The sequence below is a fragment of the Mobula birostris genome, chromosome 26, assembly GCF_030028105.1.
Source record: "Mobula birostris isolate sMobBir1 chromosome 26, sMobBir1.hap1, whole genome shotgun sequence".
Lineage (NCBI taxonomy): Eukaryota > Metazoa > Chordata > Chondrichthyes > Myliobatiformes > Myliobatidae > Mobula > Mobula birostris.
The window spans coordinates 28,327,554-28,354,462 of NC_092395.1; the positions used below are offsets into that span (position 1 = coordinate 28,327,554).

Consider the following 26,909-nt stretch of genomic DNA (forward strand, 5'->3'; position numbering starts at 1 on the left):
CCATTGAAGTGTTATCCCCTTAATACCTATTGACTTCAGCTTTACCAGGGCTGCTTGAGTACACTCAATGTTACACAGCTTTGGTGTCCATGATAGTTGCTCTCATCTCAGCTCTGGAACTCAGCTATGTTTGACAGAGATATAACTATTGTATTAATGTAGTAACTGGTTCAATCCTTATCCAGGGCAAAAGTGACTCTTGGCTGATCAATGAGATTGTCTACTAACTAACAAACTTCTGAAATGGACACTCAATGCAGCAGTTAACATGGGAATGCTAAATAGTGGAAAAGACAGGTTTATCAAGATTGGTCTCCATCTGGATAATTGGAAGTCAGGGTCTGAGGAGCTGAAGGCCTCCTTTTCCAATGATCCAGTTTCTCAGCTTGTGCTACAAAATACTTCTGCGGTTTTTCCTCGACCTCTTCTCTCCTGGGTCCTTGATGTCGGTGACCAACTCTTAGGAGCATCAAAGAGCTTGATCCTATTCCTGCCAGGCATTGACCAAAAACCCCTGCGAAAGCACTAGCAACCCTGAACTGACTAAGGCAGCAAATTATGTACATCTGAGGGTCCTGTGTCCCACTGATCCAAGCAACTGAGATTATTAACCTGTTCCCAGCAATGCCATCACATGACATTACACATCTGACCCCACACTGCCTTCAGTCTCCAGACTTGTCCATTCGACTTCCTGCTTCCCTCAGCCGATCAGAATGCAAACAGTTTCTTCATTTGTGGTTGACCGATTTTTCATTCTTTATTCATTTTTCATGTCCAAGTATCATTACAAGGGGAAGATCTTCCCTCTCTCTCTTCTCTCTGGTGTCTGGAAGATTACTCTTTACCCAAAAGTTACCTAGCAATGCTTGAGCAACACACACAAAATGCTGGAGGACCTCAGCAGGCCAGGCAGCATCTATGGAAAAGAGTACAGTCGACATTTCAGGCCAAAACCCTTTGGCAGGACTGGAGAGAAAAAGTAGTGCTTGAGGGTTGTTTTTGGATCTTGCCCTCCCTCTGTCTGCAACTTCTTCTTTATCTACTATAAGTTTTTAACACTCCTCCAGTTTTTGCCCCCGATCACTCCGGCTGCCCTTTGCTCCACCATGGGCCTCTCTGCCTTCGGTAGCTGTACACAGAATTGTGAATACCAAAACAAAACTGCTGATGCTGTTTAATAGAGCAAAATATCAGAGGAACTTAATGGGTCCAGCAGTATCTGTGGAGGCAAAGGGACGTGTGATGTTTCAGGTTGAGATACTGCACCAGGACCAAGAGCCCAGGGGGAAGATTGTCAGTATCAACATGCGCAAGGGACAGGGAGCAAAAAGTAAGTACGACACGGCAGCGGTTAGTGCAGTCGCTTTATAATCTCAATGACCACCAATCATGATTCAGTTCCCTTTGCTGTCCGTAAGAAGTTTGTACGTTCTCCCCGAGACTGGGTGGGTTTCCTCCGGGTACTCTGGTTTCCTCCCACATTACAAAGACGTACTGTCAGGGTTCGTAAGCTGTGGGCATGCTGTGTTGGTGTCAGAAGTGTGGCAACACTTGCAGTCTGCCCAGTGCTTGCTGATTCGATTTGATGCAAATGTTACTTATCACTCGACGGATTGATGTTTCAATGATCATGTGACAAATGGAGCTAATTCAAGGTTCAAGATTGCTTAATGCCATTCCCAGTAAAGGTGAATGAAATATTTTTTTTTCTCAGGAGCACAGAAAAAAAGAAAAAGAATACAATAATAACAAAAACACAATAAATATAAAAACATAAGATAGCTTATACGCACAGATTTGTTGTATGTCTGTAAAATGACACTGGTCTGTACATCAGGTGATTCTGACAGGGAATGATACAGTAGTGTGGTGGGTTAGTGGGTGCAGGTGTTGATCAGCCTTACTGCTTGGGGAAAGTAACTGTTTTTGAGTCTGGTGGTTGTGATACGATGTAAAATCCTCCCTGATGGAACTGGGACATGAGCAAGGTGAGTGGGATTCTTCATAATGTTGGTGGTGTTTTTCCAGCATCCTTCTGTATATCTGCCCTCTCTGGCAGGTAGGCTGGTGCCGGTGATGCATGGGGCTGTTTTGACTACCTGTGGTCTGCCGCAGTGCAGTTTCTGTACCATGCAGTCATGAATGTTCTGTACTATGCAACTGTAGAAGGACTTGAGTATAGATGTGTAAAGTCCAGCTGTCTTCAGCCTCCTCAGAAAGTAGGTGCCTTGGTGAGTTATCGTGATTGTGTAGGACGTGTTCTGGGACATGAGGGGTTGTACGTGATGTGCACTCTGTGGAGTTTGAAGCTGCTCATGGTTTCCACTGCTGTGCCACTGATATAGAGAGAGGTGTGAATGGTGCAAGTTCTCCTCAAGTCGATAACAATCTCCTTCATCTTTTCTTTTACAATGAGGAAGTGGTTAGTTGCTTAACCCCAGGCCTTGAGTTCCTCCAACTCTTCATTGCAAGCTGTCTCATCATTGTTGCTGATGAGCCCCACCACTGTTGTGTCATCAGTGAACCTGACAAGGAAATTACTCGGGTGTTTGGCCGTGAAGTCACATGTGAGCAGAGTGTACAGCAGTGGGCTCAGCACGCAGACCTGGGGGGCATCTGTGTTGAGAATGACGGGGAGGGAAGAGCGGATGTGCATCCTGACTATCTGATGTCTGTTGGATAGGAAGCCCAACACCCGGTTGAATAATGGTGTGATAAGACCAAGGAATAGGAGTTTGTTCTCCTAGGTCTGTGGGACAATAGTGCTGAATGCTGAACTGAAACCCCAGAACAGCACCCTAGCATAATATTTAAGAGGTAGAATCAGGTGACATTGAAAATTAAAAGACCATAAGACATAGGAGCAGAATTAGGCCATTTGGCCCATCAAGTCTGCTCTGTCATTCAATCATAGCTGATTTATTTTCCTTCTTAACCCCATTTTCCTGTTTTCTCCCCATAAGTATTAACACCCTTACTGACAAAGAATCTATCAAGCTCCAATTGAAATATGTGCAATGACTTGGCCTCCACAGGTCTGTGGCAATGAATTCCATGGATTCACCACTCTCTGGCGAGAGAAATGCCTCCTCAGCTCTGTTCTGAAACCCTCTGATCCTAGCCCTGCCCCCCCCATCAGAAACATCCTTCCCACATCCACTCTATCTAGGCCTGGTGGGCAGACAGAGCCGGGGGGGGGGGGGGGTGCTGAGAAGGGTGAGTTTGGAGACAGAGACTGAAAGACGATAAGTGATATCATGCCTACATCAGCGAGCTGAAATGTATACAACCATTTTGTGGCACATCTGAGCTATCCACTACTTGAGCTTCCGGTTATATGTCATTTCAGTTTCCCTTCAATTCCCGCAACCTCTCTGTCCTCAACCTTCTCCACTACCACAGTGTGGTCAGATGGTATCACACCCCCATACCCCTAGCCTGTGTGGCAGAACTTTCCTTCACCCCTCCCCCCACTGTTCCCTCTAAACTATGCAGGTGCCTGGCCGCGCAGCAACGGAAATACTCCCACGCACGTAGCCTTTGTTGCCACGCAGCTAAACCTTTTACATATAATGTGCCATGCAGTTTTCAGGCCGTGTAAATATATTCTGCTCAGAGCACTGGTTTCTTCAGGCAGCTGTAAAAAAATAGAAGGAATATTGCCACCCCCTCCCTAAACCAACATGGCTTCTGGCCATTATCCACTAGCTCCTATCTCACCCCTTTCTCTCATCACTTTATGCCATCTATCTTCCCTCTGCACTTCCGGTCCGGATGCAGGATCTCAGCCCAAAACTTTTCCTTTGCCTCCACAGGTGCTGCTCGATCCGCTGATCTGCTCCTTGCTGCAGAGAGCTGTAGATCTTGAGTAAAATGCTGGAAAAACTCAGCGGGTCGGGCAGCATCTGTGAGGAAAGAAACAGTTGCCCACACACCCAATGGATGGAGCTTGGTGGGAAGAAGTGATATGGCTTTAAAAAATAACAAGAGCATTTTTTTGCAGTATTATCTCTCTGATTGGTGGAGGAACGAGGCTCCTCCTCCTTGTCCCTATTGGTCGAATGTGTCTGATTGCACTAGTAATTCGCTAGTTTCATACAGAAACAAGCTCTGACGGCGTTTAGGGCAAGGCAGGAATTAGAGATATTTCAGCGAGAGACGGGGAGATTTGGGGGTTATTTGATCACAATACAACACTGTTGGCACTTCATCGAAGAATATTTGGCGTGAAGTCGCCGTTGTAAAGAGTCTGGCCCCAGAGAAAGCAGGAGATAAAACAACAGGCGGCCCTGGCCTGAAATTTGGGCTAATTTCCTCATTTTTTAAGTAAACATGAAAGTGGGAAAGATCAGAAGGTTCCTGCTGGTCACAGACAGGATGGAGGACGCGGTGTACACCAGGGGTCAGCCCGTTTCTGGCCGAGTGATCCTCGACCTCCGCGCTACGGTCCGGGTTCGCTCGCTCCTGGTCTGTGCAAAGGGGATAGCTGCGGTACACTGGCTGGAGAGCCGGAGTATTGGCATGAACACTGTTTACTCCGATTACAGCTCGTACGAAACCTACTTCAAGAAGAGGCTGCACGCAATTCGAGGTGAGCCCGATTCACGCTCTGGGTACGGGGGTCCGGGGGGACAACTGGTCGTGAACGATGCCTGTGTGTCAGAGAGAGAATCTCCTTGTGTCGTGACTATATTGAGTGACCAGGTGTGCCCTGTGTGGTATATGGATGCCGGGGCCACTTAATCTGAGTGCATCCGGGAGTTGGGCTATTTATCCTAACGCATGCACTTTGAATTTGACGAGGTAGGCAATCAACCAGGAAACAATCGGCGTCTCCCTGGGCTGTTGTGTTTAATGAAAACTGTAATCATACTAACAATGCCGTCGCAGGGTCCTTCACTAAATCTGTTACCTTCGTTGATAAGTCGGTTTTCTTAAAACATTTTTTAAAAACGCGAAGTTTGTTTGTTCTAGTGCTGAATCTTGCTCCTGACATTCCCTATATTGACAGCTGGTAACAACAAGGCCGGCGAATGCACTGTGTGCAAAGACACGTCTGCACCCGAACACACTGCTCGGGGCGTTTCTCTGGCCTTGCGCCTCTCCCATCTCCTGCAGCTAGTGTTTATCGCACAACCGACACCACCAATGCGATTTATTGTGATGATACAGTTCCTTTTCAGCTTCACTGTGTCTGACAGAAAAAAAGTGCCCAGTGTATGTACGACAGACAGTTCCCTTTAAACAACTGTGCACATCTGCTGTTTTGGGGGCGTTACAAAGCACACATGAATTCCTGCCTCTAACTACCCTGACTATACGAAGTGCTGTCTGCTCTATCCTGGCAGGTAAGCGCCCTCACACTGTTGACGAGCACAGAGGTATGCGTAGTTACATTGAGAGCGACAAACTTTTCACACTTGTTGAAAGAATGCCTGAAAATAGTTTAACTTTCTCTTTCGTAGCATGATTCGCTCTGGCGCCCCCTTTGAGATGAGTCCTGTGTAGCCAGCGGCCTCTTCTCTGTATGCAGCCATCCAGTTCGTCAAGGCTGGGTGCCAACTGGACCACAGTACGGAACCTCTCCCCGGCACTGCAGATTCATTTTCAGTGTTAGGAGTGAGAGCTCTGATCTCGGTATCCAGGAAGAAGCTGCGTTGTCAGCATACCCCACCCACGGGAATTCTGGATTTACAATGGCATCTAGTGTCGGCTGTGATGTGGGGTAGCACTCTCGCCTCTTGCCTTTGAAGGTGCTGGGCAACTCCCACTACTGAGATATCACCTAAATCCAGACTGGTTCTCTCTGTGCAGTCCCGAGGAAGTTTGTAACCCTTGACTTACTTATGATGATGCAAAGGAGGCCATCCAGCCCATTGGGTCTATGACAGCTCTCATCAGTCCCATTTTCACTCCTTATTTCCCTAAATCCCTGTCACTTTATTCAGTTTCCCCTTGGATTATTTTTGCCCCTCGCTTATTTGGGATAATTCTTACAGTGGGCTGATTAGCTTGCAATTGTTTGGTATGTGGGAGGAAACCAAGGCACCTGGGAAACCCGCCCAGTCACGGAGAGAATGGAGACTCTGTACAGACAGCACCTGAGGTCAAGTCAGGCCAGCTCTGAGTCACTGGGAAGTGGTGGGGCAGCAGGCTTTAATGTGTTACCCAGCACTCCTGAGACATGCTGAAATGTTGGGGTACCTCCCTTGAGTGAGAGATTAGACAACTCTCCTCTGGTGGATATGGCCATTACACGTGTAAGAACAAGTCTCACAGCCAATGATTACCCCCCCCTCCCCACCCCAAGTAAGCATCCGTGGATGCTGGCTGTGCAGGAGTTAGCTGTGGTAGTTCCTACATCACGACCATGATTACAGTTCAGTTGATTGCAAAGTGCATTGGGCTGTCCTGGAGTTGCAGAAAACACTGAAAACTAAACAACAGAGGCTGCTGATAAAGCATCTCCTGGTTTGCTGATGCCGCTCACCACAGGAGATGTACTCTCTTCTGCAGCCTAATGGAGACATAGCCAAATTAGTATTTAGTTTCACAACTTCAGGACATCTCAGATAAGAATAATTACGGCCCCTGTAGTGGCTTAAGATGAATCAAATCCTGAGAGTTATTTCAAATTAAATCCACACCATGGATATCCTCTCACTTTGATGGAGATTACTTTTATCAAATCAAGTTATCTTCTCCTTCCCTTCCATTTGTTCCTCCCCTGAGCTCCTGGAGCTGTTTTCTACACTAAAGGAGCTCAACAATGCAAGATGATAGAAACGCCCTGGGCAGAGTGTTGGGGTGCAGACGTGTCTTTGCTGCACAATCTGAGGGGCACGAAGGGTAGGTGCAGTATTGGCACCAGGCTGTGAAGCAAGGGCTTGGAATCTGGGAAATGCCGTGCACCTCAACTTCACGGTCCTGAAATGTGGTCCCGGTGGATGCTGCTGCTGACTGTGGAGTGTGGATCGGTGAGATCTAGTCCGACCTGCGCCCTGCGTCACCAGTTCTGCTCGGACAGACCCCCTGTGGGCTGCACCTAATCACTTGGCCTGTACAATCCTGCCACGTCAGGCACTCAACCCAGCCCCTGATCATCGGGAAGCTTCCTTCATCTCATGTGAATGCTCGGAACTCAACAGATCTTCCTAATGTTCCATTTGTAAATTAATAACCTCTCCAATAACTTTTTGCCCGGGACTTGTTCCACAAAGTTATGAAATTAATCCCAGAAAGCTACTTGACCCATTAATGCTCTATGTACATATATCCCATCCCTGTGCACTTCCCCTATAGTCCTGCAAATAATTTTCTCTTGAATACCTGCCCATTTCCATACTGAATCAGAACCAGATAGCTTATCACTGACTTTAATGACATGAAATTTGTTGCTTTGTGGACAGCAGTCCAGTTCAAAGACAGGATTATTGTAAATTACATTAAAAATAAAGGTTGCAAAAGAATGGAACAATGAGATAGTATTCATGGACTGTTCAGAAATCGGATGACAATGAGTGCCTGTAAGAGAGCTGAAATTAGATCAGTAACTCGGAGTTGCTGAATAAAAACCTTTTCTCGTTGCACTATGCTGGCATCCCCAGGGCAGACCAGCCCCTGCAGAGCCAGCAGCTCTTTGGTTCACCTTCCTTTGCCTGCCGCCACTGGTTTAGATTACATGGAATGTAGAAATGATGCACTACTGTTTTATCTCAGACACCAGAGCAACGGGTTCAGACTCCATCCGTGCCTGTGCGTTTATCTGTCCCTGAGAGCCTAGGGTAAGGCAGGAGGGAGACAGTCTCCTGGTTTGTTCTCTATTGCCACCTGCTGGATGGTGCCTGGAGCCTATGGAAACATGAACACGGATAGAAAGCCATTCACGACACCTGATCATAAGGCTGGCTGACGGGAGCACTGCATCAGTATCTGGCTTGTGCTCGGACGCTCGTGGTGAATTTGATCCACAAAAGTGAAATTTCTAGCACATAACATCTTGATCTCAATGTGGTTATGTAGATCTCTCATTGAGAGTCAGGATTTTGATGGCTGTTGGCCATAGGAGGCTTTGGGTAAAGAATTCACAATGAATATCTCCCTTGGCATCAGGATTCCCAACAGTATGTTGTCTGCAAGTGAGCACTTCAGATGTGCAGACATTGTTGAAATGGGGCAGCAAAGCTGCACACAGTAAGATCCCACAATAATAGAAACATAGAAAATAGGTGCAGGAGTAGGCCATTCGGCCCTTCAAGCCTGCACCGTCATTCAGTATGATCATGGCTGATCATCCAACTCAGAACCCCGTACCTGCCTTTTCTCCATACCCCCGATCCCTTTAGCCACAAGGGCCATATCTAACTCCCTCTTAAATATGGCCAATGAACTGGCCTCAACTGTTTCTTGTGGCAGAGAATTCCACAGATTCACCACTCTCTGTGTGAAGAAGTTTTTCCACATCTTGGTCCTAAAAGACTTCCCCTTTATCCTCAAACTGTGACCCTTCGTTCTGGACTTCCCCGACATCAGGAACAATCTTCTTGCATCTAGCCTGTCCAATCCCTTTAGAATTTTATACATTTCAATAAGATCCCCCCCTCAATCTTCTAAATACCAGTGAGTATAAGCCTAGTCGATCCAGTCTTTCATCATATGAAAGTCCTGCCATCCCAGGAATCAATCTGGTGAACCTTCTTTGTACTCCCTCTATGGCCAGAATGTCTTTCCTCAGATTAGGGGACCAAAACTGCACACAATACTCCAGGTGTGGTCTCATCAAGGCCTTGTACAACTGCAGTAGTACCTCCCTGCTCCTGTACTCGAATCCTCTTGCTATGAATGCCAGCATACCATTCGCCTTTTTCACCGCCTGCTGTACCTGCATGCCCACTTTCAATGACTGGTGTATAATGACACCCAGGTCTCGTTGCACCTCCCCTTTTCCTAATCGGCCACCATTCAGATAATAATCTGTTTTCCTGTTCTTGCCACCAAAATGGATAACTTCACATTTATCCACATTAAATCGCATCTGCCATGAATTTGCCCACTCACCTAACCTATCCAAGTCACCCTGCATCCTCTTAGTATCCTCCTCACAGTTAACACTGCCGCCCAGCTTCGTGTCATCTGCAAACTTGGAGATGCTGCACTTAATTCCCTCGTCTATGTCATTAATATATATTGTAAACAACTGGGGTCCCAGCATTGAGCCTTGCAGTACCCCACTAGTCACTGCCTGCCATTCTGAAAAGGTCCTGTTTATTCCCGCTCTTTGCTTCCTGTCTGCCAACCAATTCTCTATCCACATCAATACCATACCCCCAATACCGTGTGCTTTAAGTTTGCACACTAATCTCCTGTGTGGGACCTTGTCAAAAGCCTTTTGAAAATCCAAATATACTACATCCACTGGTTCTCCCCTATCCACTCTACTAGTTACATCCTCAAAAAATTCTATGAGATTCGTCAGACATGATTTTCCTTTCACAAATCCATGCTGACTTTGTCCGATGATTTCACCACTTTCCAAATGTGCTGTTATCGCATCTTTGATAACTGACTCTAGCATTTTCCCCACCACCGATGTCAGGCTAACCGGTCTATAATTCCCTGGTTTCTCTCTCACTCCTTTTTTAAAAAGCGGGGTTACATTAGCCACCCTCCAATCCTCAGGAACTAATCCAGAATCTAAAGAATTTTGAAAATTTATCACTAATGCATCCATTATTTCTTGGGCTACTTCCTTAAGCACTCTGGGATGCAGACCATCTGGCCCTGGGGATTTATCTGCCTTTAATCCCTTCAATTTACCTAACACCACTTCCCTACTAACATATATTTCCCTCAGTTCCTCCATCTCACTAGACCCTCGGTCCCCTACTATTTCCAGAAGATTATTTATGTCCTCCTTAGTGAAGACAGAACCAAAGTAGTTATTCAATTGGTCTGCCATGTCCTTGTTCCCTATGATCAATTCACCTGTTTCTGACTGTAAGGGATCTACATTTGTCTTAACCAATCTTTTTCTTTTCACATATCTATAAAAGCTTTTACAGTCAGTTTTTATGTTCCCTACCAGCCTTCTCTCATAATCTTTTTTCCCTTTCCTAATTAAGCCCTTTGTCCTCCTCTGCTGGACTCTGAATTTCTCCCAGTCCTCAGGTGAGCTGCTTTTTCTGGCTAATTTGTATGTTTCTTCTTTGGAATTGATACTATCCCTAATTTCCCTTGACAGCCACGGCTGCACTACCTTCCCGGGTTTATTCTTTTGCCAAACTGGGATGAACAATTGTTGTAGTTCATCCGTGCGATCTTTAAATGCTTGCCATTGCATATCCACCATCAACCCTTTAAGTATCATTTCCCAGTTTATCTTAGCTAATTCACGTCTCATACCTTCAAAGTTACCCTTCTTTAAGTTCAGAACCTTTGTTTCTGAATTAACTATGTCACACTCCATCTTAATGAAGAATTCCACCGTATTATGGTCACTCTTACCCAAGGGGCCTCGCACGACAAGATTGCTAATTAACCCTTCCTCATTGCTCAATACCCAGTCTAGAATGGCCTGCTCTCTAGTTGGTTCCTTGACATGTTGGTTCAGAAAACGATCCTGCATACATTCCAAGAAATCCTCTTCCTCAGCACCTTTACCAATTTGGTTCACCCAATCTATATGTGGATTGAAGTCACCCATTATAACTGCTGTTCCTTTATTGCACACATTTCTAATTTCCTGTTTATTGCCATCCCCAACCTCACTACTACTGTTAGGTGGCCTGTACACAACTCCCACCAGCGTTTTCTGCCCCTTAGTGTTATGCAGCTCTACCCATATCGATTCCACGTCCTCCAGGCTAATGTCCTTCCTTTCTATTGCGTTAATCTCCTCTCTAACCAGCAACGCCACCCCACCTCCTTTTCTTTCATGTCTATCCCTCCTGAATATTAAATATCCCTGAATGTTGGTCACCCTGGAGCCATGTCTCTGTGATCCCAACTATATCATATTCATTAATAACTATCTGCACTTTTAATTCATCCACCTTGTTACGAATGCTCCTTGCATTGACACACAAAGCCTTCAGGCTTGTTTTTATTACACTCTTAGCCCTTATACAATTATGTAGAAAAGTGGCCCTTTTTGACTTATGCCCTGGATTTGCCGGCCTGCCACTTTTACTTTTCATCCAACTACTTTTTGCTTCTACCTTCATTTTACACCCCTCTATCTCTCTGCACTTGTTCCCACCCCCTTGCCACATTAGTTTAAATCCTCCTGAACAACAGTAGCAAACGCTCCCCCTAGGACATTGGTTCTAGCCCAGCCCAGGTGCAGACCGTCCTGTTTGTTCCGGTCCCACCTCCTCCAGAACTGATTCCAATGCCCCAGAAATTTGAATCCCTTCCCCTTTCTATAATTAAAGAGTTAGTTATATAATCAGGTGATAATAATTGCCAGATAATAAACTTTCGTCATGCTAGCTGAGAAATACGTATTGGTTCAGGGGATCTCTAATCTTTTCAAAACAATGGCTGTGGGATTATTTCCAGCGAACTAACAAATTTAATATTTGTTTGAAAGTTAATGAAACAATCATGCCAATGTACTGTTCATCTGAAGGATCATAGAATAATATTTTCATAAAGGGAGAAAAAAATGTTCAGACTATTTTTGCTGGATTTTTGAGCAGGGGTGATCATGAATAATGTTTTTTTTTGTCCCTCAGTGCACTTTTTCCTTGCCAGTCTCATTTATTTTAAAAAAAAAGCTTTACATCCTTCTCTTGAGAAGATACAACTCGGAGATCAGAACCATAACTGTAAGCTTGGCAAGGACCTGAAGGCCACTGTCTCATTCCTGCCGAAGGATCTCGGCCCGAAACGTCGACTGTACTTTTTCCCATCGATGCTGCCTGTCCTGCTGAGTTCCTCCAGCATTTTGTGTGTGCTACTTGGAGTTCCAGCATCTGCAGAGTTTCTCTTGTTTGTCTCATTCCTGTCTCTGTGAAACATTATTAGGGGTAATGCGATATGAAGGGTATAGATAGGGTAAATGCAAGCAGGCCTTTTCCTCTGGGTTTGGGTGAAACTAGAATTAGAGGTCATTGGTTAAGGGTGAAAGGTGACATTTCAGGGGGACTTGTTCACTCAGAGGGTGGTGATTTCAACACCTGAAGAGAAATTCGGGTAAGTACATAGATGTGAGTGGTGTGAAGGGCTATGTGCCAGGTGTGGGTCAATGGGGCCAGGCAGAATAATAGCTCAGCATGGACAGGATGGGCTGAAGGGCCTTTATCTGTGCTGTTATGCTACGATACTCCGTGACAGTGCATAGAATACACACAGTTTGTCCAGAGGCCAAGCTCTAGAATTCATAAACACGGGCGTGGTAGAGCAGTAAAATGTCACGTACCACTGGAGTTGCTTTCCCCCGCTACCCTGCTCTGTTCCTGCCACCGCCGAGGTTCCCATTGACTGGCAGCTCCTAGCCCACATGGTCTGAGCTCACTCTGCTCACGGCTCATGGCTGGACACTCTCTCTTAATGACAAGACTGCTTGTCCACCAGCCAACATTGCAGCAGCAGAAAATTCCACCAATTTATTATCAGAAGAGGTCACCCTCCATTCTTCCCCATTGTACACTCTGTTCCCTGGCTGTTGAATCCATTCATCTCTGGCACCTCCCCTTGGTTAAACAAAGTTGTTTACAAACCAAATTGCTTCATAATTGGCCTTCAGATGTCGAAAATGTTGTTTTGCCAAGATCCCCACATTTTCCTCCCAACATGGCTTCTACAAATCATCGTTACAGCTGAATCAGACTATGTCATCGCTCCTCACGACGTCTGTTGTCCATTCCGTAAAGCTGAGCTCACCTGACATTGCTGCTCATATCCGTACTAAGTCCATTGACTCATCGTTCTGTGGTTTGACACCTCTGCTGGCTCCTAAGGCATCTTAATGGCAGCTTCTGTCACCATTTTAAAATGTGTCTGTCTATCTGCCCCTATAGAACATAGAACATGGAAACCTACAGCACATTACAGGCCCTTCAGCCCACAACATTGTGCCGACCATGTAACCTACTCTAGAGACTGCCTAGAATTTCACTACTGCATAGCCCTCTATTTTTCTAAGCTCCATGTACCTATCTGAGTCTCTTAAAAGACCCTTTTGTATCCACCTCCACCACCGTCGCTGGCAGCCCATTCCACGCACCCACCACTCTGTGTGAAAAACTTACCCCTGACATCCTCTCAGTGACCATTTCCAAGCACCTTAAAACTACGTCCCCTCGTGTTAGCTATTTCAGCCCTGGGAAAAAGTCTCCAGCTATCCACGTGATCAATGTCTCTCATCATCTTATGCACCTCTATCAGGTCACCTCTGATCCTCTGTCACTCCAAGGAGAAAAGGCCAATTTCACGCAACCTATTCTCATAAGGCATATCCCCCAATCCAGGCAACATCCTTGTAAGTCTCCTCTGCACTCTCTCTGTGGTTTCCACATCCTTCCTATAGCGAGGTGACCAGAACTGAACACAGCATTCCAAGTGGGGTCTGACTAAGGCCACCACACAATTGCTGTAATTTCCCCAGTCTTCTCATTGTCCTGCCTTCCCGTTTTATTTGGAGATACAGCCCGGTAACAGGTATTTGCGGCCAATGCCGCTGGAGTGACCAATTAACCTACTGACCCTTGCGCCTTTGGAAGCCCCTGGAGGAAGCCCACGTTGTCACGGGGAGGACGTACAAACTCCTTACAGACCGCGGCAGGTCTGAACCCGGGTCACTGGCGCTGTGAAAGCATTACGCTACCATGCCGCACGCATCCTTCTGCCCGTTTCCATTTCCCATGCTTTCTGCTGCCTGTGCTCCCAACCCGCAATCTGTCTCTCGCCTCAGTTCCTTGCGTGGCTCGGTGTGGGATTTAATTAGGATCAGGCGCTTCAACAAATCTTTACGTTGGTGATGGTCACTGTTCCTTGGAAGTGCTGATGCAAGTTTCGGCGTGACGCATCGACACCACTGCTACATCTGGATGATACCTGGATGTCGTCGCGGATCACTTGAGTGTTAGTTGTCTCACAGTTCGCGCCCCCTCTCCCCCAGTTAGAGCCATGGATGATCCCAGTGAAGAACCTGATCAGGAAAATATGGGACACGGGGGAGGGAGAGAGAGGGTGATGTAGGAACTGGGTGAACCTTAAAATACAACAGGCAGAGGGCGAAACGATACATTTTTAGACACCCGCAGGCCCATTTAAAAATGAAGGATCCCATCCCCTCCCCTCCCCCATGAGAATGTGCTGTGTCAACACCGAGACGTGACATGGGGCGGGGACAGGACATTTTTAAGGACGTCACTACGAAAATATCGGCAGTGTGTTCAGTACAGATTATTACGATGCTGACAATGCCAGCTGGTTTCGATGCGGTTTCTGCAAGATAACCATTCCTTTAAACAGCCAAAACAAGCGCGGAGTAGCTGCGATGTTTTCAGAGATTATGTTCCCTATTCTAGATTCCTGTTTCTGAGAACAAGTCTGCAAATTCAGAACACATGTAAGACCACACGATATTTACTCTTCCTTTTTGCAAATTATCCAACAGAAACTTGGTCCAATTGTCCTCCGCCAAAGATGCATTCAGTCTTTATTCCGTGTATAATAAACACATGCATATGTCTCATTTTAAAAGAGTAGTACTTGTTATCGGTGATTTCCGCTGTGTGCGTCTATAGGGTGCCATACCCGGAAGAGAAGTGGCCAATCAAATGCGCTTCAAAAACTGGAGTTTAAAAAAAGCAGCAGCAGTTGCCACGGTGACTGTCTATTGCACACCTGAGCGTTCCGGCTTGAGGGGGAAATGATTAAAGACATTTGTTGCAAATCCGCAGAATTGCTACAGTAAATTAAAAGTTTTTTTTCAAGATATTTTAAAATCAGTAAGGCCTCGAAAAACAGATTTTTCTCCAGCTTTCAAGAAAAGAGAGAAAAATTTCACCAAAGCAAAAAATAAATTTCATTCAACCAACCGTATTTCTATCATCCCTTTTACCATTTCGAGACATAATTGACATGAAGTGGTTAAAGGGACGACAGAAATATTATTTAAAATACACTTAAAGTGTGAGTAATTTTATAATGAAGGACGCGTGGGTGTGCATGAGGTGACGACATCAGTTGGTCTATTTTTAGAGCATTAAAGTAACGTCCTATTCGGTTTCAGACTTTGTACGTGACTAAACCCTCATTCTAGACTCCATTATTTAATCAAAACTCTTTTCTGTAGAGCAGAGTACCACAAAGACTTTTATAGGCATTACCAGAAGGCACCTAGATACGTGACGATAAGCCTAGGAATTTGGCTATAATTAGCATCTCAGAGGTGGGATCTCCCAGGTGGAGATGGAAGAGGTACCGTGTGGGTTTTAGCGAAGAAATTCCGGAGACTGAGGTAGTGATTAAAAATTGGGTTGATCAAGAGCACCTGGGATGTAAAGAAACCTGGGCTAGAGACACAGGGTGTGGCAGTGCCAGGAAACGATTGAAAAGCAGGTTGCAAGATGTCATAGAACATAGAAACACAGAAAACCTACAGCACAATACAGGTCCTTCGGTCCACAAAGCTATGCTGAACATGTCCTTACTTTAGAACTACCAAGGCTTACCTATAGCCCTCCATTTTTCCAAGCTCCATGTATCCATCCAGGAGTCTCTTAAGAGGCCCTATTGTTTCCACCTCCACCACCACCACTGGCAGCTCATTCCATGTACTCACCACTATCTGCGTAAAAACAACAACAACAACTTACCCCTGACATCTCCTCTGCACCTACTTCCAAGCACCTTAAAAATATGCTCTCTCGCGCTAGCCATTTCAGCCCTGGGGAGAAACCTCTGACTATCCACACAATCAATGCCTCTCATTATCTTGTACACCTCTATCAGGTCACCTCTCATCCTCCGTCGCTCCAAGGAGAAAAGGCTGAGTTCACTCAACCTATTCTCATAAGGCGTGCTCTCCAATCCAGGCAACATCCTTGTAAATCTCCTCTGCACCCTTTCTATGGTTTCCACATCCTTCCTGCAGTGAAGCGACCAGAATTGAGCACAGCACTCCAAGTGCGGTCTGACCAGGGTCCTATATAGCTGCAACATTACCTCTCGGCTCTTAAACTCAGTCCCACAACTGATGAAGGCCAATGCACTGTATGCCTTCTTAACCACAGAGTCAACCTGCGTAGCAGCTTTGAGTGCCTTATGGACTCGGACCCCAAGATCCCTCTGATCCTCCACCCTGCCAAGAAACTTGCCATTAATGGTATATTCTGCCATCATATTTGACCTACCAAATGAACCACCTCACACTTATCTGGGTTGAACTCCATCTGCCACTTCTCAGCCCAGTTTTGCATCCTATCAATGTCCCGCTGTAAACTCTGACAGCTCTCCAGACTATCCACAACGCCCCCAACCTTGTGTCATCAGCATATTTACTAACCCATCCCACCACTTCTTCATCCAGGTAATTTATAAAAATCACAAAGAGTAGGGGTCCCAGAACAAATCTCTGAGGCACACCACTGGTCAATGGCCTCCATGCAGGATATGACCTGTCTACAACCACTCTTTGCCTTCTGTGGGCAAGCCAGTTCTGGATCCACAGAGCAATGTCCCCTTGGATCCCAGGCCTCCTTATTTTCTCAATAAGCCTTGCATGGGGTACCTTATCAAATGCCATGCTAAAATCCATATACACTACATCTACGGCTCTACCTTCATCAATGTGTTTAGACACATCCTCAAAAACTTCAATCAGGCTCGTAAGGCACAACCTGCCTTTGACAAAGCAATGCTGACTATTTCTAATCATATTATGCCTCTCCAAATGTTCTTAAATCCTGCCTCTCAGGATCTTCTCCATCAACCTACCAACTACTGAAGTAAGTCTCACTGGTCTATAATTTCCTGGGCTATCCCTATTCCCTTTCTTGAATAAGGGAACAACATCCGCAACCCTCACATCCTCAGGAATCTCTCCTGTCCTCATTGATGATGCAAAGATTGCCAGAGGTTTAGCAATCTCCTCCCTTGCTTCCCACAGTAGCCTGGGGTACATCCCGTCTGGTCCCGGTGACTTATCCAACTTGGAGTTTTCCAAAAGCTCCAGCACATCCTGTTCTTTGATATCTACATGCTCAAGCTTTTCAGTCCGCTGCAGGTCATCCCTACAATTGCCAAGATCCTTTTCCGTAGTGAATACTGAAGTAAAGTATTCATTAAGTACCTCTGCTATCTCCTCTGGTTCCATACACACTTTTCCACTGTTACACTTGATTGGCCCTATTCTCTCACATCTTTTATTACCTAGTTTTTTGAACCTTTCGTAAGCTCTTCTTTTCCTTTTGACTAGATTTACAACAGCCTTTGTACACGACGGTTCCTGTACCCTACCATCCTTTCCCTGTCTCATTGGAACGTATCTACACAGACCCCATGCAAATATCCCCTAAACATTTGTCACATTTCTTCCGTACGTTTCCCTGAGAATATCTGTTTCCAATTTATGCTTCCAAGTTCCTCCCTGATAGCCTCATATTTCCCCTCACTCCAATTAAACATTTTCCTAACTTGTCTGTTCCTAGCCCTCTCCAATGCTATGGTAAAGGAGATAGAATTGTGATCGCTAGATCCAAAATGCTCTCCCACTGAGAGACCTGACACCTGACCAGGTTCATTTCCCAATACCAGATCAAGTACAGCATCTCCTCTTGTAGGCTTATCTACATACTGTGCCAAGAAACCGTCCTGAACACACCTAACAAACTCCACCCCTTCTAAACCCCTCACTCTAGGGAACTACCAATCAATATTTGGGAAATTAAAATCTCCCACCACAACAACCCTGTTATTATTACTCCTTTCCAGAATCTGTCTCACTATCTGCTCCTCGATGTCCCTGTTACCATTGGGTGGTCTATAAAAATCACCCAGTATTGACCCTTTCCTATTCCAAACTTCCACCCACAGAGACTCTGTAGACACCCCTCAATGACTTCCTCCTTTTTTGCAGCCGTGACACTATCTCTGATCAACAGTGCCATGCCCCCACCTCTTTTGCGTCCCTCTCTGTCTTTTCTGAAATATCTAAAGCCTGGTACTTGAAACATAGAAACATAGAAACATAGAAAATAGGTGCAGGAGTAGGCCATTCGGCCCTTCAAGCCTGCACCGCCATTTATTATGATCATGGCTGATCATCCAACTCAGAACCCTGCACAAGCCTTCCCTCCATACCCCCCGACCCCCCTAGCCACAAGGGCCATATCTAACTCCCTCTTAAATATAGCCAATGAACTGGCCTCAACTGTTTCCTGTGGCAGAGAATTCCACAGGTTCACCACTGTCTGTGTGAAGAAGTTTTTCCTAATCTCAGTCCTAAAAGGCTTCCCCCTTATCCTCAAACTGTGACCCCTCGTTCTGGACTTCCCCAACATCGGGAACAATCTTCCTACATCTAGCCTGTCCAATCCCTTTAGGATTTTATACGCTTCAATCAGATCCCCCCTCAATCTTCTAAATTCCAACGAGTACAAGCCTAGTTCATCCAGTCTTTCTTCATATGAAAGTCCTGCCATCCCAGGAATCAATCTGGTGAACCTTCTTTGTACTCCCTCTATGGCAAGGATGTCTTTCCTCAGATTAGGGGACCAAAACTGCACACAATACTCCAGGTGTGGTCTCACCAAGGCCTTGTACAACTGCAGTAGTACCTCCCTGCTCCTGTACTCAAATCCTCTCACTATAAATGCCAGCATACCATTCGCCTTTTTCACCGCCTGCTGTACCTGCATGCCCACTTTGAATGACTGAAGTAGCCATTCCTGCCCCTGCACCATCTAAGTCTCTGTAATGAGCACAATATCATAGCCCTAAGTGCTGATCCACGCTGTAAGCTCATCCGCTTTATTCATAATACTTCTCACATTAAAATCGACACATCTCAAACCATCGGTCTGAGTGCATCCCTTCTCTGTCACCTGCTTATCCTCCCTTTCACACTTTCTCCAAGCTTTCTCTATTTGTGAGCTAACCTCCTTTCCTCTGTCACTTCAGTTCAGTTCCCACCCCCCCAGCAATTCCAGTTTAAACTCTCCCCAATAGCCTTTGCAAACCTCCCCGCCAGGATATTGGTCCCCCTCAGATTCAAGTGCAACCCGTCCTTTTTGTACAGGTCACACCTGCCCCAGAAGAGGTCCCAATGATCCAGAAATCTGAATCCCTGCCCCCTGCTCCAATCCCTCAGCCATGCATTTCTCCTCCACCTCACTCATTGTCACATGGCTCAGGCAGTAATCCTGAGATTACTACCTTTGAGGTCCTGCTTCTCATCTTCCTTCCTAACTCCCTGTAGTCACTTTCAGGACCTCCTCCCTTTTCCTACCTATGTTGTTGGTACCAATATGTACCACGACCTCTGGCTGTTCTGCTTCCCACTTCAGGATATCGTGGATGCGATCAGAAACATCCCCGGACCCTGGCACCTGGGAGGCAAACTACCAATCCGCTGTCATACTGAAGCGTTGCTTGACTGACGTTTAATCTGAGTCAGCAAGCACATTTAATTTTTTTTTTAAATTTCTTTAGGATATGGATATTGCTAGCAGGACTGGCATTTATTGCTCCAACGATACACGAGGAATAAAATCAGCCTGTTGCAGTCAGTGCTGTTGAATAAGGAGTGCTGGGAAATCCACCCAGTGACGATAAGGGGGTCTATTGAGGATTACGTGACTTGGAAGGGTTGGTGACCCTCTACATCTGAAAATGCCTCTTTCTCAATGGTAGGGACAGTGATTATGAGAGAACCTCAAGTTCGTGGTGCACTGCACCCCGCAGATAAATTGCAGCCACTGGTGGAGAGCATTCGGACTGGTTGCATCACACCTTCGTGTGGAGATGCCAACGCAAAGCAAAGCAAAGGGGCTTCAGAGGGTCGCAGACTCAACCAGCTCCATCACAGGCACAACCCTCCCCACCATCAAGGACATATTCGCCGGGCGGGGGGGGGGGTGACTCAGGAAGGCGGCATCCATCATTAAGGACCATCGCCTTCTCGTTACTACTACCAGGGAAGAGGTACAGGAGCCTGAAGACCCACACTCAATGATCCAAGAACAGATTCCTCCCCCTGTCATCTGATTTTTGAATGGTCCCTAAACACTACCTCATTGTCCCTTTTTAACACGATTTTGTGCACTTTATGCAGTCCTGGGTAGGTCTGTAGTCTAGTGTATTTTTATGTTGTTTTTTACGTAGTTCAGTGTAGTTCTTGTATTGCTCATGTAGCACCATGTTCCTGAAAAACGTTGTCTCGTTTTTACTGTGTACTGTACCAGCAGTTGTGGTCGAAATGAGAATAAAATTGACTTGACCTGACTTATTTTATAATTTAGAGCCACCTTTATGGCTCGGCACTGTGTAACTGCCGCGAGGGGAAAAAACACATCATCACTGTCATAGAAGATGGGACAAGAAATTCTGCTTCTGATGTTTAAAATGATGGTCGGAGGACCAGTCAACCACCCTGCTTTGTCCTGGACGGTGTTGAGAGACTTCAGATTTTTTTTTTTTGGAGCAGCAACTATAGGGTTGTGTCATCATCATGATCATGTGCCATGTCACATGATGTGGACAATCATAGTTAATGACCATAATTGTTTTTGCCAATTTTTTTTTCTACAGAAGTGGTTTGTCCTTGCCTCTTCTGGGCAGTGTCTTTACAAGACGGGTGACCCCAGCCTCAATCCTCTTCAGAGATTGTCTGCCTGGTGTCAGTGATGGCATAACCGGGACTTGGGATATGCACCAGCTGCTCATATGACCATCCACCACCTGCTCCCATGACTTCACATAACCCTGATTGGTTGCTGCACCTTGCCCGAGGGTGACCTGCGGGCTAGCGGCGGGAAGGAGCACCTTACACCTCCTTTGGTAGAGACGTATCTCCACCCACTCCCACCCAGTGTATTTATCATGCAATTTGTGGTCATGATGGAAAGACTTTGTGGTGTCAGGAGGAAGAGTCGGGCTACTCAAGCTGTGACCTAGCGATGAATGGCTAGATTCTTGTTGGAGACAATCACTTGATGGCACGTGTGGTGTGAGTATTACTGAGTCTGTTTATCCAGGTCTTGTTGCAGGTGAATGAAAGGTGAATGGGGCTTGGTGCAAGTTGGGACATGAGCAACAATGATTAGGACCGATCTAATTTATGGACCATGTCAAAGGTTAGACAGATTGGGAGGGCAAACAAATCACAATACGTCGAGATTACAAAAGCACAGGTGAGGGTCTCAGTGCAGTTGAGTTCTTGAAATCGTTGGTGATTTTCCCCATAGCCAAGTAGCTTGCGTGGACATAACGGCTTGCTGGACAAGGTGCAGGAAGTCATGGTCATGGAGTCATTCAGCAAAGATACAGGCCCTTCAGCACACCCAATCCAGGTAAACCACCCAGCTAGATCTAATTTCCTGCATTCGGCCCATATCCCCCAAAGCACCACCCCTCCGTGTACCAATCCAAGAGCTTCTGGAATGATACTATTGTACTTGCCTGTGGCAGCTTGCACTATATACTCCAGACCCTCTGCATGAAAAATGTTGCTCCTCGCTTTCCTTTTAAATATTTCCCATCTCACCCTAAACCTGCGCCCGCTAGTTTTGGATTCCCCTGCCTGGGGGAAAGACTATTACCATCCGCCGTATCTGGGCATCTCAGAATTTCCAGTATGGCCATCCTTCATTCTCTTACGTTCCAAGGAATAAAGACGCAGCCTGGCCAACCTCTCCTTATAAAGTGTTTATCCAGGTCGTCGTCCTATGATGGCCACCAGCATCCCTGTGGTCAGAAAGGGAAAATCCCTGTGGGAGAGGATACTGCACACAGCATCTATTGATTCCCTCCCATGGGACCGAGTAAAACAAATCCTTCCCAGCATCACAGACATTCACCGTGGAATACCCGGCCTGAGATGAGGTCTACAAGCTGCAGCATTTATGTGGCTGCTGTGGCTGAGTTTCTGGCCAGTGGTGACTTTTAGGATCCTGGGCAACCTTGGCGATACTTTGGTTGAAATCTGGTTGAGCACCAGAGGAATAGGTTTCAAGATTCAAGATGGTTTGTCATTCTTCGGTACGCAAGAGTAGAGGAGAACAAAACGATTGTTACTCCAGATCTGATGCAGCAAAAGTAAACATACAATAAGCACGAAACACAATAAATATAAATACGTAAGATTAGCGGATATACATAGACTCAGCAGCCACTTTATTTGGTAACTCCGGAATTGAATACAGTGGCCACTGAGGGTGTGTTTGTGGTCTTCTGCTGCTGTAGCCCATCCAATTCAAGGTTCGACGTGTTGTGGGTCCGGAGATTCAATTCTGCATTCCACTGTTGAATTGTGTGGTTAGTTGAGTTACTGTCACCTTCCTGACCTCGCTCATTAACAAGTCACGTCGGCCAAAATGTCTGCTGCTCACCGGATGTGTTTGTACTCTAAACTCTAGAGACTGTTGTGCAGGGAAAATCCCAGGAGATCAGCAGTTTCCAAGATACTCAAACCACCCCGTCTGGCACCAACCATCATTCCATGATCAAAGTCACTTAGATCGCGTTTCTGATGATTGGCCAAACAACAACTGAACCTGCTTTTATGCGCTGAGTTGCTGCCACATGATTGGCCGATGAGATGTTGGCGTTAACGAGCAGGTGCACCTAATAAAGTGGCCTCTGAGTGTGTACCAAGCATATGTACATGAAGTCTCTCTAGGTACAGGAGTATCTAAACAAAAGGCGACTCTGACAGGAAATGATAAAGTAGTGGTGTTTTGGCCTGGGACAAAAAGTTTTGCTTAAAAAATGAACACCAACACGGGGCATTTGGGCCAGTGGACCTGTGTCTAAGGTATACTATACGTGTAAGAAATGAGCTTCTGAGTCAAACTGCCCTGAAAGGAAAGGATTCTATAACTCTTTGAACAGATTTGCACTGTTGCTGTGTGCACAATTTCTACGATAACTTACAAGAATGCTGTTCCCTCCGCTCAGTTGCTCTGTCTCTGACGTGCCTGTTCTCACGACCAGACTTCCCATTCCAGGAAGTCCAAGGTTCTCAGAAAACAGGGTTTCCCCTCCACTGCTACCAATGCAGCTATCGTCCACATGTCTGCCCTCACCCTGTACCTCTTTCCTGCAGCATAACGGGGAGAGGCTACTGCCTCCAAGTCCAACATATCACCATACTCTGCAACTTCTGCCATCTCCAACTACATCCCGTCACTGGGCACACTTTCCCCTGTGTGCAGGGATTGCGCTGTCCATGACTTGACTTGCCTTCAGCCTCCCCACCAGTCTCCCTCCAGGTACTTATCCCTAAAGCCACACCTGCCCCTTCACCTCCATTCAGAGACCTAAACAGTTCTTCTAGGTGAGGCAGCAGCTCACATGTCAATCCTCTGAGTTCATCTGTCGTATCCAGTGCTCTCAGTGCAGCCTCCTCTACTTCAACGAGACCCACACAGTCTGGAGGATTATTCCATCGAGCACCTTGGCTCTGTCTGCCAGAACAGCCAGGATCTCCTGGTGGCCAGCCATTTTCATTCCATTCCCATTCCCACACTGACGTCTGAGACGTTGTTTTACTTTCAGAATGCTTGTGTGTGGAGTCCTTCTTGTGAATTGTGCTGTCTGTTCATTTCCTGTAATTCAGGGGAACTCCTTCAGTCTTGGGTGTGGTGAGCGTCCCATCCAGGTTTAATCAGGATGAAACCAGTTTCAATTTTGAATCCAGGGCAAAGTGGAGATTATTGCATTAAAAGTAGATCATTTAAGCATTAAAATACTTGGAGTGATAAAAAACACGTTGCACAGTGTGTGGTGGGATTCAAGAGCAGTTCCCATTACAGGGGAACAGTAGATTACACTGGACAACAAAGATTTTGCATCCTGAATGCTTTTGGGTGTATCTGATGTATTTTTAGCTGTTGATCATGAAAATCACCAAGAAATTTCCTTCACGTGCACCATTTTAAAAAAAAAAGCGCCTATATTTGTTATTTCAATTCATATTTCAACTCAATTAAAATGTTGCCTACAGTGTAAGCTGAGAAGTTATCTATCTTGTCTAGGCATGCCTGGGCATGCTTAGACAGGGCGGATGCTGCACGGCAGGACAAGTTTTAGAAAGGCTATGAAAATGTCATACACGCGCAGTTCTATGCATTGTGTTAACATGTATATCAGTTTACAATGACGTCAATGCGCTTCCTCTGCACGCATAGTATATTCTGTGTACTCATTATAACAAAGTAATTGTATTTATAGGAGTATTTGTGATAGCAAAATGTCTCACCAATGGTGTAACAGCCCCAATATTTCTGTTATATTTGTGGTGAGTATGTGCTTAAATCTCAAAGACGAAACATGGCCTCTCTTATTAAGAAAGCCCATGAGTGCCACTTTGGGCGTAAACTTGGCTGCCGGGACAAAGCCTGGGCTCCTCTCATTTGCTGTGCAACATGCGCTGTCAATCTCTGAGCCAAGCTCTAAGGGACTCGGTAGTCAATGCTGTTCACTGTCCTGATGATATAGTGAGAGCAGAAGGCTCGTGACAGACCACTACTTCTCTCTGACCAGTCTTAAACCTGGAGTTTAAGAGCATTCAGAGACTCTGCAAATGGTTCCATGGTATGAGGCAATTTGGCCCATTGAATCCATACTGGCTCTATTCCAGGGCAATTGAACTAGTTTTAGCTTTGGGTACTTCTCAGCACCAGCTTCTTGCAGGTTCAAGTCTGTGCCCCATGGGCACTGCCTAATGGTTTTTTAAAAAAAAACTAAGCTAGTCTCTTTCCCCCTGACCATTGAAATTCTTTCCTGTTAAATACTGTACATACGTGGTTCTCTTTTGAATGCTGCATTCATACTCCCTCCCACTATTACCCCTGGCAGTCCATTTCAGATCCTAAACACTAGCTGTGCTTTTTTTTAAAAACATACTTGTGACACTCTTGGTTCTTTTGCCAATCACCTTTTTCCTATGTGTTTTTCTGTACACTTTTCATGTACTTTTGACTTTACTAGCAGAGAAGGTTTCTCTGTTTTTATCATCTCATGTCTTTAAATGCCCTTATCAGTTCTCTCTGTAATGTCCTCTGTTCTGTGGAGAACAAACCTAACTCTAGTCAATCCTCATAATTAAAGTCCCCCATCACTGGAATAGTTTTGGCAAAAAGCTTCTGAGCCTTCACAGTTTTCCTAAAGTGTACTGACTAGAACTGGACATGAGCTCTCCAGTTTTGGCTGAACCAGTATTTTATAAAGGTCCATTGTGATTTCTCTTGAGTGTGGTAAAAATCCTAAGAACAACAAGAGCAAGTTATGCACCAGTCATTTCTTACTTTTGATATTGCTGATGTGCCTTCAGAACTTGATTATACAAATCCATCATGTTTTTTTTTTGTATGTGGACAATACTGCAAGATTGGCACTTCTGGTCTTTTCTTAACTGCCTGTAAATTGAGGCAATATTTCAGAGCAAACTACATCAGCAGACCTGGAGTCACATAGAGATAGGTCAGGTTGCACCTGGGGAGCAGATTTTCTTCATTAAGGGATGTTAATGACACCAGTAGGCTTTTTAATAACAAAACCTTCAAATGGTATTGATCATGATTAATGCAACTATTTTCAGCCAGGGTTAATACAAATGATTGATGAGTTTTGAATTTGTATTACTGGATCAAAGGTTCAGATTTCCGGTTACTGGTGTGATGAATTAGCTTCAGTACTTTTGAAAATCTCTACATTTGTACTTGTATTTAAAATTTCCTACCAAATGAGGCCCTCCGTCAGTCGGGGTCAACCATGGGATGTTGCATCCCAGTTGTCTATACAATACGCAAGGCAGGACAGTACGATTTGGGGATCAAGCTGTTGCCCACGTAGTAGGCTTCCCCCCCCCCAAACACACAGCTGATGAATCCAAAGGACTGGCAGAGGCCAATACAGTTTGGCATCAGTGGCATCGCAGGAGTTGGACTCAACATAGGGATGCCAGCTCTGGATTTTTCCCTCGGGGTTTACTCCTGAAGCCTTTTGCACGAGTGGGTATAGCTGCAATCTAGCAGAGGTTTGTGATCAAAGTTATCCCTTCTCCTAGATGAGCTGCCAACCTCGGCTGACTCAGCTCCATCTGCCTGAAACGACTGGTTTCAAGGTGCCAGAAAGCCTCCTTTCCCCCTTCTTCTGTCTGTAGAAGTGATTCTGCCGTGCTTAGTATCTAAGCCCCGCGTGAAGGTCAGGAGCTGGACTTGGTTGTCAGAGGCTGTTTGAGACGCGCTATTGGGAGCTTAACTCCATTACCTCCCCAGGCTATACGGTAACAACTTTAAGAAACCAGTGAATTTTCTGCCAGTTTGAGCTAAACACCACCAGAGGGCACCAATGCTCATCTTCTGATTTACAATTGGCAACAAAAATACAGGTGTACAGTACTGATGTTGTGTTTCATAGCAAAGATCCGGTCATCAGGAATATGACTTCTGAAGTACTGTCACTCTTGCTCCCTGCTTTTAAATTTCTGGGTGTACAGTACTTAGGCACATATATGTATAGCTAGGGTGCGTAAGACTTTTGTGCCGTACTGCATTTGTCAATATGGAATGGGGAGCGAGTTTGGAAATCTGGTGAGATCAAAGGATGTTGGGAATGGCGAGGGTAGGGTGCCTCGGGAAGGGTGGGGTGAGATGCCAGTGGTGGGGTGTAGTGTGAGTGCAGACACACCCAGCCCAGAGAGAACAGGCAAGGTTATTCGATTCCAAACAATT

General features: G+C 45.7%; 1 protein-coding gene across 1 annotated transcript in view; it reads left to right on the forward strand.

Moving 5' to 3' along the window:
- Positions 1-4,094: 4,094 nt before the first annotated feature.
- LOC140188117 (arrestin domain-containing protein 3-like) overlaps positions 4,095-26,909 on the forward strand; it is a 36,752-nt gene continuing 13,937 nt past the window's right edge. The window contains exon 1 of the mRNA XM_072244078.1: positions 4,095-4,594. Coding sequence (XP_072100179.1) covers positions 4,336-4,594 — 259 coding nt within the window. The 5' untranslated portion in view covers positions 4,095-4,335. The remainder of the gene's footprint in view (positions 4,595-26,909) is intronic.